This window comes from Bombus vancouverensis, chromosome 6 (genome assembly GCF_051014615.1).
Source record: "Bombus vancouverensis nearcticus chromosome 6, iyBomVanc1_principal, whole genome shotgun sequence".
Taxonomy (NCBI): domain Eukaryota; kingdom Metazoa; phylum Arthropoda; class Insecta; order Hymenoptera; family Apidae; genus Bombus; species Bombus vancouverensis.
In genome coordinates, this window is record NC_134916.1 from 4,870,190 (window position 1) to 4,883,409 (window position 13,220).

The window sequence follows — 13,220 nt, forward strand, 5'->3', positions numbered from 1 at the left end:
AATATAGAGATAGAAAGAGAGAGGAGAGAGAAAAAGACGAAAATAAAAAAAAGGAGACAGAAATAAACGGGATGCTACACCATTGCCCATCGACTACTAACCTAGCGTTTCGTTTCTGAGGCTAGGAAACGAAGAAAAAGAAAGAAAGAAAAATAAACAGTCGAAGTTAGCGATCTTCGCGCATTTCTGTTTTGAATGTGTTCTATTATTCTATTCGGAAGGAAGCGTGGAAACTTTGCGCGATTAAAGTTCCTCCATTGTAGAAAGTTAATCGTGTGGAAAATGATTCCGTAAAAATCTCATTATTTTTTTCTTTCGTTTAACTTGCTTTAAGCGGTTTTATACATTTAACCGGTGTATTATCGGGATATGAAGAGAAAATATCGTTCTTAACTATGTACCGAATGAGGTTTATTTATGCGTACTTCATAGATTTATGTGCAATATATTAATTATTATTTTTGTCGTTTTGTTAATTGGTTCTAAATTTGTTAAAAATTTACAGACAAACGAGTCGAAGAAATTGTCGAGTCTTTGAAGTCTTAATTTTCTAATATATTTTATAACAAAAAAAAAATAAAAATCTTGAGATCTGCTCCGACTGGCTACTGCTATTTAATAGATATGGTTCGTTATTCAAACTTTCCACGATCTAATCCATAATCTTCACGTCCCTATTGTTATATATTCCATCATTCAAGGATGTCGAAAGCGTCGAAACAGCCGATCGATCAATGCGATCATCCTTTTGTTCCGAATAAAAATCAACTATGATAAAAAACTTGGCACTTACCTTATCTAAGCGCTCCTCAGCCTCGAAAATCCCAGATCCGTGACACCCTCTACCGCTGTAGCACCGGTGACATTCTTATCCCTTCATTGGACGCACCTTCAACACCCTTAAACACTGCACGATGCCGCGCCGTTCACGTTGTATCACACAAGAATCACGTATCTGGTTAACTACGTTTCTCTGGCATGTCTCAATCCGCGTGCCTCAACGACGATCAAATTAAACACGCCCCCCTCTCGAAAGCTATCCTGATTTTCCGGACCAAATAAACAATTTAAACGCGTCTTTGATCGACATACGACTTCTTTTGCTCACGAACCGGAACATCACTCATATTCGACGAGCAAAGATAACGGAAGAGCTCGATCGAAAAAATAAATTATATATAAATTTTTGCATAAAACCCGGCTCAACGATCAACCATGCTTTACGTTTGCTGTCATGATCTGTTTAGGTTTTGTTTCGCGACGAGACTCAAGGAAATTACGACAATATAGAGCAGTGACACTCCTTAAGTGGTTGAAGGTCGACGACGAAGAAGTAGAACGAATGATCGCGAAGGCTGTCGCCGCGTTCAGCTGTCACGTTCAGCCGGTGAAAGAGTCGATCACGTGGCTTTTCGTACGCCTCGCCGTCACTCGCATCTAGCAACACCGTTACACCTTCTCGGCGATCAGTCGAGAACTGCGTTCACCACGGCTCCCCACCCGACGCTTTGGGGGCAGGACGCTCAACGTCGCTAGCTAGACACGACGCGCGGCGTCGCTCCGCCTCCACGTGCAACTACCTGCACCCCTCCGCCCTGGTGAGCCCTCACGGCTTCTCTACTCTTCTTCCTTGTCCGTTTTTGGCCGGTTTGCTTCACGCCGCTCTTCCCCTGTTCTCTTCGCGTCTGATCGTGCCACTTCACGCCGCACCTCTTCCTCAAGATGACCGGAGAACCCTTTTCCACGATAGAGCATCCCCTGTGACCATCGACACGCTTCTTCCGATCAAGTTTATTATAGTTAACGGATAAAAGCGATCAATATGTGCGAAGATCAGTGAGCTAGGAAAAAGAGAATAATTTTGTGGTTGATACTTCCTGTATGCTTGATACGAACTTGAAGTGAGTATAATCGATTATGGGTTTTCATTTTGATTTGGTAATTGAGAATCGATAATTGGGATAAATGGATTGGTACTAGTGTCACGATCGGTGGTGCATAGCGATGGTAGATGAATAAAATACGATTTGAAAAATATGTATAGATGAAATTATGAAAAATTAACAGATATCGTTGAAAACACGTAGATTGTATAAAATATTTTTCAATGTGACACATAATCGTTAATCCCGACATGACTCGTAAGCATGAAAATGCTGAGAGGGATATTGTATCTCTGGAAGAACACTCCGTTTTTTGGCAAGTGTGCAAATTCCGACAGATCCGTTACATATGTAAATTAATGTTGCATACACGTTTTCTCTATTCACGAAACCATCGCAAGAAGAAACATCAAGCTTTCTCCAACTCCAAACGAAACAACGAATAATACAACTTCATAGATAAAACTATACTTCTGTATGTACGAACGTTTGTAATATTATTTCTCATTTCGCGTAATAAATCTCTGATTAAAGCTTACATCTGCTTCGTAAAGCGTGGTAGATGAAAATTGTTAATAATCCGATAAGGGATATCTGTTTGTTAAAATGAACTCCATTTTTAATACGTAGTACGCACAAAAGCAACTGTAACGCGTGTAATCGATGGAATGGCAATCTACTGTCCACTTCGTTAATGAAACAGATATAACGTTCGAAATGAGATGCAAATGGCCCAGGGTGTGGTTGAAATGCAGATACGAGCGGCGAAGTTTTTATTTACAACCCCTATAACGAGACCGACCAGCATAATGCGTTTTTTCGAATGGATCGGTCGTATTTCTCTTCGTTGTCGGATGTATTTCTCTTGTCACTTTCTCCCTTCCCCTTACGTTCCCCTTTTCCATTTATCAATCCCTAGCACGGTGATATTTTAAAGACTTAAAACAGCTGACGCACAGATTTGAAGTACTTCTGACGTAAACCTTCTTTAATTTTTTTACATCTGGTTAAGTCCAACGAATTTCACTTTTCCGTTGAATCGTGGACTTTGGAAGCACTATTTATCCTTTTTCCTTTCCCTAATCCTCTGTTTTGCGTGCCATTTTTTATAATGTGCCTGAAATTTTTATAATCTAGTGTTCATAAGAATCTTTGGGAAATATTCTATGAAAAAGCAAAAACTACTTATCCCCAGATAAAGAGATAATACTTATAATACAGAAACTTCGGCGCAGCCGTAAGCTATAGATGACTACGGAGAATGATGAAAAATCCAGTTTAAAGCATAAACGAGATAGCTTCCGAACCAAAAGCTTCGTCGTGTCTTACAGACGCTTTCCAAATTTTCGATTAAGGTTCAGTGATATTTGTCATCGTTCTCTATCTCTGAGATATCGATTCTGTGGAACGATAAACAGAGAATCAAACTAATCGTTGCATCTTTCGATCAAAACGAAAAAAAAAACAAAAAAAAGGATCACGTGGTGCGGTGAAAATCTTATTTGAGCATCTGTGTTACGATGAATTAGAGTTAAGACGCTATATCTGCCTTTTAAATAACGTACTACGATACTACCGTTTTCGCGTGACAAGGAAGGAATCGAACGGCGGATAATATTTGAGTTGTCGAGGCCATCAAGTCTCGACACAGAAGAGATGAGGATGCAGGTTAAGTAAGTGGTTAGGAAGACGGCGTTGCCCAAAGTAATGGAATAAAAACACTCGACCTCGATGTTACCATGATTGATTTGGGCGGCATTATCTTTCACCTTCTCTTCTCGTCCGGCAAGTAGATGTGTCAAAAATTCCATTGAAAAACCCTTGTTTCTTCGTGTTTTATGAAAACAATAAATGTCCATCACCCAGGCATTATTTCCTGGCTTTAATGATTTATCCTTCTCTTGTCTTTTACTTCGGATTACCAAATCCTGTTTATCAAAATGTATCCATAGCAATTAATCAAAGATCGAATAAAAAATAATATTTGGATACCTATCATCCAACTTTCCAATTGTTATTTTCTACGAAGCTAATATATAAATAAAATCCATTACTTCCTAAGGTTGTCTAAAAAATTACTACAAAATATTCTGTAAGGCAAGATCGCCGACGAACGTGTAGAATAAAATACAGCTCTTAAAACTTTTATTTCTTAAAGAATGAAAATTAGTTGAAACGTATAACAGTGAAATGTAACGAACGTTGTGTCGCTGAAATTACGAGAATCAACTCATAGAATGTCGTAAAAGTAGAATGTTCGGTTTCATTAATGTGCACAATACCAAACGCATACGTAGGTGCTGGGAGATGGTAAGTAGTACGTGTTCCGCAGCCCTTTTATAGATCCGTGACTGCTTCCGATACCGTATACGCCGGACTGTAATTAGTCTGTAGGACTGGATCCAGCTTTCAATGGACCTTCAATGAGCGCTACTAATGACGACCGGATGACGCATCCGGAATGCCTGTTTAAATGATAGTATGCTAATTCAATGGCAAGCATTTCGTTTTTGCGCATATCGTGAAACACATCTGATTTCGTGTTTCAGTTAACACCGTACTTCCTCGTTGTCCCGTCTAACAATATGCATCGCGCGTGTAATCTATCCTAAGAGATACAAGAATTTCCTAATGTAAACACGTCGTCACGGTGAATCGATATTTCGATTATTATTTTTGTATAATGTGCTTGACATTTAACAATTTTTATTACATTTCTCAAATTCTATCTTTGATGCGTCGAATATAGCGAAATTTAAAAATTACGCAAAAGCCTGAAGCCTGTAAACTTTCCGAATCGAAGAACTCTCAAGCAGAATTACATTATTTTTTACGACGCAACGGAATTCGATCATTCCTGTTCGATTTTCGATAACATGACAATGTTTGATCTAATACTAGGTTGGATTTACGTATAGAAGGTATAGGAAGTAGATCGGGGGCGAATGCGAATTCCTATGCGATCCCTGGCCGGGAAGGAGGACTGCGAAAGACACGAAAACGTAAACAGTGACTTAAATCACCGTACACGCCTCGGGGAAAGATCGAAATACGGTGTACGTCGGAAGGATACCTCGGCGAACGTGGCGGAATGATGAGGTGTCGCGCTAGAATAGACAAGGAGGACTTTCCGGTCCGCTATTCCATCCGATTCCGTAATCCATTCCGGATACCAACGGCGTTCTACTCCTTTTTTCTCCTTTTTCCTCCGTCGTCCTTCTTCAATCGGTCGGGAAAGGCGATCCAGGACAGGATACAGGACATCAGTCTTTTCTGTCTTCGCTACGTTCAGGGCTGCAGATTCCACCGAGAAATTCCACGCTCGATTCGTCCTCTTGCGTTCAATACAAGCGCCGCTCTCGGATTCGCCGCGTACTGTGTTCCGTTTTCCTTTCATGGACTCCCTTTCTTCCATCGTGGAATCCTCAACATTCAAATATTCCTTTACGTGGAAAGGGAATGAAGAAAGAAGGGAGTAATCCAAGTAAGACAGGACAAAGGAACGAAGAAGAAGAAAGAACGAATCGGACAACCAAACGAAGAGAAGAAGGGCGACGCGAGAAAGCAAAACGAAACGAACAGGTGAAGGTGAATGGTAAAATGAAAATATGAAACGAACAAAACGACGACAGAGGTGGATCGTGCGACGGGAACGAAGAACTAAAATTAGAATAGAACCAGGACGGAGAGAGGGGCCATGGAAAGCGGTGGAAAATCGAAAAGGTGGTTAAACCGAGAAACGGTGAAACGAGTGAGAGAGCCGGGACAGCTACTTGCGAGAGGTTGGGTATACACCGGGCTCGCATTCCAAGCAGACTTGGTGAACCGGGTTCATTATTTTCTCGTTATAAGTTTCTACAACTCGAGCTTGTTGTCGTAACGCTGTTAACGCGGACGCGTCGCGAATTGTTAAAACGGCTGGCGAACGATCAGCGCGCGTATATATTCGGCGGCTTCCTTAAACCCCGTGTCACGCGCCGCCCTACCACTTCGTTCCTTTTCATCCTGGCCTCTACTCAACCGCCACTCTCATCCTCTAATACCCATTCCTCGCTCTACTCCCCCTTTATCCTCTTCTTTTTTCGTTTATTAATAAACGAGCCACTGTCACTTGCCTCTCTCTCTCTCTCTCTCTGCCTTTCTTTTCTTCAGTCTTTTTCCCTTCAGAGGCGGAGGATATTGGAAAAGGCAGAGGGAAGAACAAGAGGACGAAAGGAAAAGCTAGTAACGACACGACGAAAGGCCAGTACTCGTCTCGTTGTTCCTTTGCAATACCCAGCGGAATTATTGAACAACTCGGTGACTTGATGTGCTAACTCTAACTTCCTCTCGAACACGGCAAAGTGTTACCGTTGAAAGTGGAGCACAGTCACAAGTATCGTGAGCGTCGTTCGTAAAGGATCGCACCTGACGATGCCGCTTTAATGGTGACTTTAATTGTACCCTTTGATTTCAACACGTTCCCTACACTGTCGATTCCATGCGCCCTCTACGCGATTTCTATCCCTTCTATCTTGCCAACATTAAAAAGTGACGATATTCACGGACGAGAGGATTGTTGCTCGAAAAACTAAGGTTTCTTGTTACTTCGTGTTACCTTTATACAAGTGTTCGGCTACTGTTTCAACATAATTTAAGGGCTAATTCTTGACGCCCAAATAAAATGAAAATCAAGAATAAAACATTACGTTTTCGGCTTTGTTTTTTTTTTTTTTTTTTTTTTAGTTATTGACAATTAAAAATCGGCCAAAATATCGCCTGCACGCGAACAAACCTCCTTACACGAACAAAGGAAGGTCAGCCTAAGTAGCGGGGCGCACAGCGATCCTCATCCGAACGACACATGAGCAACAGCTTACCTCGTACAAGTTGTAGAGAAGACTATGGTATTTAGAGACGTAAGCAACCCCGCGCGACGTTTTGCAAAAAAAATGATAAATTGAACGTTAAACCTACTTACTCGTGGAAAACCATAAGAACATATCGAAAACTGCTCTATGAAATTTGCGCGAGTTTTTGTTAGCCAAAATGTATACATTTGCAGAATTTTCGGACATGCAAAGTATTTTCAAAATAGACCAATGATTGTGGGATACCGGTACGTTAAATTGTGTGAAATGTATGCAAGAAAATACAAGAAGAAAAATCTTTGCAAATGGATGAGTTAACTCACAGTAACTGAAAAACAAAGCCGAAAACGCAATTTTTTATTCTTGATTTTCTCCTTAAATTATATTGAAACAGTAGCCGAACATCCTGTATACCAAGAAATGAAATAGGAGTGATACAGACATACCACCTATCTTTGTCATGCGAGTAATATTAAAAACTTTAAACTCAAATCATGATTCGAATAGCACTTACGGAAGATTAATTAAACCTTGCAGAACATTAGAGAAAGTAACGTTCTCGTTGCTTAGTTGCCAATCATTATGAAATTGGTCTTTACGCCCTTTGATAATCTTCCCTACGTTCACCATTTAAAAGCTTTGGAAATTGAAGAAATTGACGAAAACTATAGAATACGATAAATTGATGATAGCCATTCGACGTTGGCGAAAGAGTTATAAACAAATCGTTGGAGAATTGAAAACGTTGAAATAGCAAGCCGGGCGTTCGATTCAGGCGGTGCAAATGAGTGGAGCGATATTAAAATCTACGCGGGCAACAGATGGGCTCGGATAGCTTTACGATGCTCGAGCCAATAACGAAAATCATTAAATTAGCTTTAACCGCCGGTGCACGGCGTACTGTTAACAGCGTACTAATTTTATTATTTAGTAGTAGCATAAAAATCCTGGAATTCCCTTCGTTACTTCTCCTGCCGACGCAATTCACAGGCTTTTAAAGTAATAAGTTCATCCGTTTGACTATGTTTTATTTCGCTATTACGCTTACATGTGTATGTACCAACATTGTACGATATAACGTAAGGTTTCAAAAACTACTCTTATCTTTGCATAAGTGTACGTTCAAGAAAGAATTGTATATTAGTAAATATAATGTATATCTTACCTTGTTTGTGCAAAAATTCACACCAACGAAGGATATTTTTTCTTAAAAAACGTGATTAATGGGTTTTCACGACATGCACGCGTTCAAAGTTTGACGTGACAGCCATATTGCTTTTAACGCTACCAGAAGCGTGGAGTTGGCGCCAATTTTCATGTACCGAACATCGGTAACGTAACGTCCTACAAAATTTTATACGTATTTGATCTGTAACTGGCGTGTACCTCGTGTGTACTGCCTAATGGATCAATATCGCACAAATAATGTTCGAATTCATTCAATTTAAGAAGATGGCACTACTGGATTCGCTTAATGCTCAGAGCTGAATGTTTACAGCCAGTCCTATTCTTATCATCTCAGCATTGACTTCTAAGTTTGTGAACCGTTGGAAAAGGAGAGATTCATAAAAATTCTGCACACGTAACTTGAAAACAGATTTTATTTGTTTCTGTATAAATATAATAGATAAGTAGATAAATAGATCATAGTCATATACGTTATATATAATCATAATTATAACAAAGTGTATATATAACATATAGTTATTACATCATGAGATTCGTTACGCACATTCGATTCGTGTTAATATTGTTTATTTGAAAGTATGTTTATTTATCACACATTCGAATGAAGATAATGTTATCGTGGAAAATGTCACTTTCTCACTTCTATCTTCGAGAAAAGTGTACGCGCTCTATTCAAAGTGTCTTAGTCCTTGAACGCCAAAAATATAAAAGAAATATACTTATATTTGATAGACATAAGAATAATGTGTTTATTCAAGTGCTCCTTACGCTCTAGTATGAAAATCGTGCGATGTACTTTAAGTGTTAAATATAAATCATCTTACACGTTAGTATTTAAAAATTATTCGTGAGATTTAATATGATTACGGCTAACGCTAACTCAATTCTTGAAATACAATAGAATCTTATGGTAAAAGCGTAAACTGTGCTTCAACCACAGCGTACATACATACATATAATATACATCAAATACGAAAAAAATGTGAAAAATTTTTGAAGTTTATAACGAAAAAAGTTTAGCCTATACAAAAAAATAAAAAAATTTATGTATAATAAAGTGGTTTTATTACAAAAGTAATAATGTCCCTGCATACGGCGCGTATGTATTATATTACTATTGCTGTTACACGTAGTCATACAGCAACACAAGAAGTTTCGTTTCCAATATAAAACTCTATTCCCGCTTATTACTTTTATTTTATTCTGTTTGTTTAACATCACATAATGATGTTCATACTATTTACATTCCAATATTTAACTGATTACTTCATCTTTAAAACGTAATATATTTCATTCCCTTTCTTAAATATCCTAACTAAAATACTTTCCACGATATACACAATTAAATTTAAGAAAAATATATTAACATTTCTACATTTAATTAATTTCGTTACTAATATTTAGAAATATGTTACCACCGACATACGTTGAAGGTTTTCATGATTTGGAAGCCGTTAAGGCTATGGAATATAGACCTTTCGGCAAAACCGGATTGATGGTCAGCAAATTATCATTTGGTGGCGGACCACTTGGTTGTCATTATGGGTTGGTACTTAATTTTTATTCAAAATTTTATTCCATACATAACATAAGCTTTAATATTTATAAAAAAATTATGAAAAAAATGTTTTTATAAATATTTTTAAAATTTAATATTACGATAATTTCATACTTTCATATGTTGATACGGCGACAGTACGTATGATGAAGGTCAAGCAATTGAAGCGATACGTCAAGGAATAAAACAGGGGATCAATTACATTGATACCGCACCATGGTATGGTCAAGGTCGCTCCGAAACTACTATTGGAAAAGTATTCTTTTTTGCATATTATAATACACATATTAAATATATATCTTTTTCTAATTTATTTAATGTTTAATGCTTATTTAATGTATCTAGGCACTGAAAGGCATTCCACGTAAAGCATATTATATCGCGACAAAAGTTGGACGATATGAATTAAATTACGAAAATATGTTCAATTTTTCCAAAGAAAAAACTAGAAGTAGTTTCCTTAAAAGCTTGCAACTTTTGGGTTTGGATTATGTTGATGTCATCCAAGTAAGAACCATCAACTTTTTATGGTTTGTTTCATTTATCAATTAGTAACATGTATTTCTTATAGGTTCATGATATCGAATTTGCACCAAGTTTAGACATAGTAATTACACAAACCTTACCAGAACTGTCAAGACAAGTTGCGGAGGGCAAGGCAAAGCACATTGGTATCACTGGATATCCGATATCTATTTTGAAGGAATGTATTGAGAAAAGTAATATTAAAATTTCTTGCGTACTGAGCTATTCAAGGCATACGCTAATAGATAATACTTTGTCTGAATATATTCCATTTTTCAAGGTAGAATTTCGCAGTAAATTAAATATCCATATTTCTCAGAATAATACTTGTTAACAGTTTAAACAAATGTACCAATTTTTTAGGCACATAATATTGGTATAATTAATGCTTCTGCACCATGTATGGGACTTCTAACTAATAAGGGTGCACCAATTTGGCATCCCAGTTCAGAACAAACGAAAGAAGTATGTGCAGATGCTGCTGCATATTGTAAGGTATATAAATTTGAAACATTAACATAATATACATTTGTATTTGAGAATAATTTATTTATGACATAATGAGAACTTATCTTTGCAGGATCATGATATAGAATTAGCCAAGTTAGCATTATGGTATTCTATGCAATGCAAAGATATTACTACATATTTAGTTGGAATGCAAAATTTAAAAGAACTGCAGATAAACCTTGATGTTGTTAAAAATGGAATTACAGATAAGGAAAAAAATGTGCTTCAAGAAATTCAGGAAATGTAAGTATAACATTAAAATAGCTAGCTTTTAATTACTAACAGTACAGTGGAAAAACGTTTTCTTATTATATATTATTTCCTTACATAATTTAACAAATAAACCACGTTATAAAATTTTACTAATAACATATATAAAAGTTTTTAGCAAAAAAAAGAATTCTTTTATCACACTTCAACTTATGAAAACAAATATAATATATATAAAGTTATATGTACAATTATGCCATGTAATATATGCAGTAGTAAATTTAAAAAAATTATATTTTGTATGTCATATTAAATTAGTTAATACTATTTTATGAGTGATTCATTCTAGAGATAGGGCAATGTATTCTATAAAATTACATGTTTATTATCTTGGATATAAAAATTTTAATTAAATTAATTTTACAAAATAATTAGAAGAAATATTTGTGTTGTAGTAGTCGTCTTGTAGTAATTATTTTGTGGTAGTAATAATCAATTTTTTTTATATGGATTATCATGTTTTTATAAACCATAAACTCACATATTTAAAAAATCATACATTGTGTTCCATGTGCCAATAGTCCCCGTTCTCAAAGATTTTTAAAGTATCTGATCTGACATGGGATTACATTCTATCTACTATATTTCTGTGATAAATAAGTACCTATTATACATAAGTTGATATGAATTTGGTAAGTTGTCAATTATTAAAACAAGAGTTCTCGCTTAATAAATCATTTGGACTCATAACAATAAGGCAATGGTTAATTGACAATACATGAAATAATTCAATTATACTTATGTCCAAAATTTAAAAAATTCAGAAACAGAAATTAGAGATTTCTTCTTATAATAACGAAATATAAAATGATCCTTCTTTTCATTCCAGGTATTTATGTAAAATAACAGAGAAACACTGGGAAAACAAAGAACTTGAAGCATACTGGGAATATATGAAAAAATAAGAGAAATATATTTTTTTGCACATAATATCATTATACTGTTAATATTGTTTTCTATAATATGTTAAATGCTAATATACGTAATAAATTTTTTACAAAAACTATATTTTTAGTATATTTAACTTTATATAACACAAATATTTTAATAAACTAAACTATAAATGCAATCTTTAGATATGTTTTAGAAGATATGGTCTCAGACTAAAATATTTATAAAAATCTGGTTGTGTATTTAAAAAAATATCAGATATAATTCTTTCTTTTTAGATTTAATTCTTCTAGATCTAATTTTAAATGCTTATTTATTAAGCATTGATCTAGTGTAAACTACAGGCATATAATCAGCTTCACCAGGTTTAATTTGATATGTCAATTCATACATTAACACAGTTATAAGTGAGCCCAAAATTGGCTTGTGGTACATTTGTTGCAATTCAAAACCTTTCTTAAGACATAGCTCTCTCCCACCATCTGTATATTCTGAAGCAACAAGATTAGCACAACTGTATCCTTCAGTAATAGCAAACTGCACAGCAACATTTATAAGGCATGAAGCTATTCCTTTTCTTCTATATCGCTCATGTACATAGAGCCTTTTGATCCATGCACCTTTATCTAATCTATAGCTTTTACACAAAGCAACAGTTCCTACAATCTTCTTAATCTGAGATGAAATGTCAATGTTTGAATCACGAAATTGTTGTTCTGTCATTATGGTATAATGTACATTCTTTGGATTATGTGTCATTAGGTAAGGTTCAAATGCTTCAGCAACCCAAAAGCATGAAAAGGCATTAGACATATAAATCCTGTTATAATAAATGCAGAAGTTTTTATGTTAATATTTACTTTTATCTGAAATACTTTGTTTTCATAACAAAAATTTCATACAATACTATATTAATACATTTTAATTCTGGAAAGGACTATAGTTTTGATATTAACGTCTTAACATTAGCATTAAATAACACATACATATAAAAAGTTTTTACCTTGGTATATTAGAAACTTCTTCATTAACTTCTATAGTTTTCACAGTGAAAGTTATATAAGTTCCAACATATACCAAAAAAATGACGAAAGGAATAACTAAAATGCAAACTGTCAAGGGCAATCCAAAAAAAATAAACATTATAGCGGCAAACAATATCATCAATTGAAAAGTCAATTCTTTAAATACAATTCCCAAAAACGTCGAATTTAGAGAAGACATTACGCCCGCTTTCACTAACTCCTTACAATTAATTTCATCGCCTGGCTTATAACTTCGTACTATTATAATGTGATTCATGTTGGAAAACAATTATCTTACTCTTTACAACTTTTATACATAATTAACGAACGAAATGCAATAAATTAAGATATTGCGAGGTTATATTTTCGATATGTTCGCCATCTGCAGCTAATACAAATATCAAATTAGTAATTTGCTCTCAAGTATGTGTATATATATATATTAATATCTGATTAACATTATTTCCTTATTTAATATATAAAGGGTCGGTAAATACTTGTTTGTTCGCTAACAAGCTTT

The 13,220-nt window shown here is 35.4% G+C and overlaps 3 protein-coding genes across 4 annotated transcripts in view; 1 reads left to right on the top strand and 2 right to left on the bottom strand.

Moving 5' to 3' along the window:
• LOC117160256 (lachesin) overlaps window positions 1-1,456 on the bottom strand; it is a 187,529-nt gene extending 186,073 nt beyond the window's left edge. The window contains exon 1 of the mRNA XM_033340900.2: window positions 794-1,456. The gene's annotated coding sequence lies outside the window, so the exon portion shown is untranslated. The remainder of the gene's footprint in view (window positions 1-793) is intronic.
• Window positions 1,457-8,614: 7,158 nt separating this feature from the next.
• Window positions 8,615-11,790, top strand: LOC117160226 (uncharacterized). Of its 2 annotated transcripts, XR_013058597.1 has the most exons (9): window positions 8,615-8,747; window positions 9,326-9,466; window positions 9,618-9,735; window positions 9,825-9,986; window positions 10,051-10,284; window positions 10,368-10,499; window positions 10,585-10,757; window positions 11,306-11,416; window positions 11,614-11,790. XR_013058597.1 is itself a non-coding variant. In XM_033340829.2 (8 exons), the coding sequence occupies exons 1-8, from the start codon at window positions 8,665-8,667 to the stop codon at window positions 11,687-11,689; spliced, it is 1,119 nt and encodes a 372-aa protein (XP_033196720.1). In that variant the 5' UTR covers window positions 8,615-8,664; the 3' UTR covers window positions 11,690-11,790. The 2 variants fall into 2 exon arrangements, 1 of the variants encoding a protein (XP_033196720.1); XM_033340829.2 differs by lacking the exon at window positions 11,306-11,416.
• LOC117160227 (uncharacterized) lies at window positions 11,679-13,196 on the bottom strand. The gene is made up of 2 exons (XM_033340833.2): window positions 12,679-13,196; window positions 11,679-12,495 (listed from the first exon to the last, which is right to left on the bottom strand). Exons 1-2 carry the CDS (start codon window positions 12,975-12,977, stop codon window positions 11,985-11,987), a joined length of 810 nt encoding a protein of 269 aa, XP_033196724.1. The 5' UTR covers window positions 12,978-13,196; the 3' UTR covers window positions 11,679-11,984.
• Between the last annotated feature and the right edge of the window lie 24 nt (window positions 13,197-13,220).

Excerpts from the sequence above, each read along its gene's own strand:
- LOC117160226 (XM_033340829.2), top strand. The coding sequence starts at position 8,665 with ATGTGTTTATTCAAGTGCTCCTTACGCTCTAGTATGAAAATCGTGCGA. Across the intron at positions 9,987-10,050 it reads ATTATGTTGATGTCATCCAA|GTTCATGATATCGAATTTGC; the intron begins GTAAGAACCATC and ends TATTTCTTATAG. Across the intron at positions 10,500-10,584 it reads ATGCTGCTGCATATTGTAAG|GATCATGATATAGAATTAGC; the intron begins GTATATAAATTT and ends TTATCTTTGCAG.
- LOC117160227 (XM_033340833.2), bottom strand. The coding sequence starts at position 12,977 with ATGAATCACATTATAATAGTACGAAGTTATAAGCCAGGCGATGAAATT. Across the intron at positions 12,496-12,678 it reads GAAGTTTCTAATATACCAAG|GATTTATATGTCTAATGCCT; the intron begins GTAAAAACTTTT and ends TTATTATAACAG.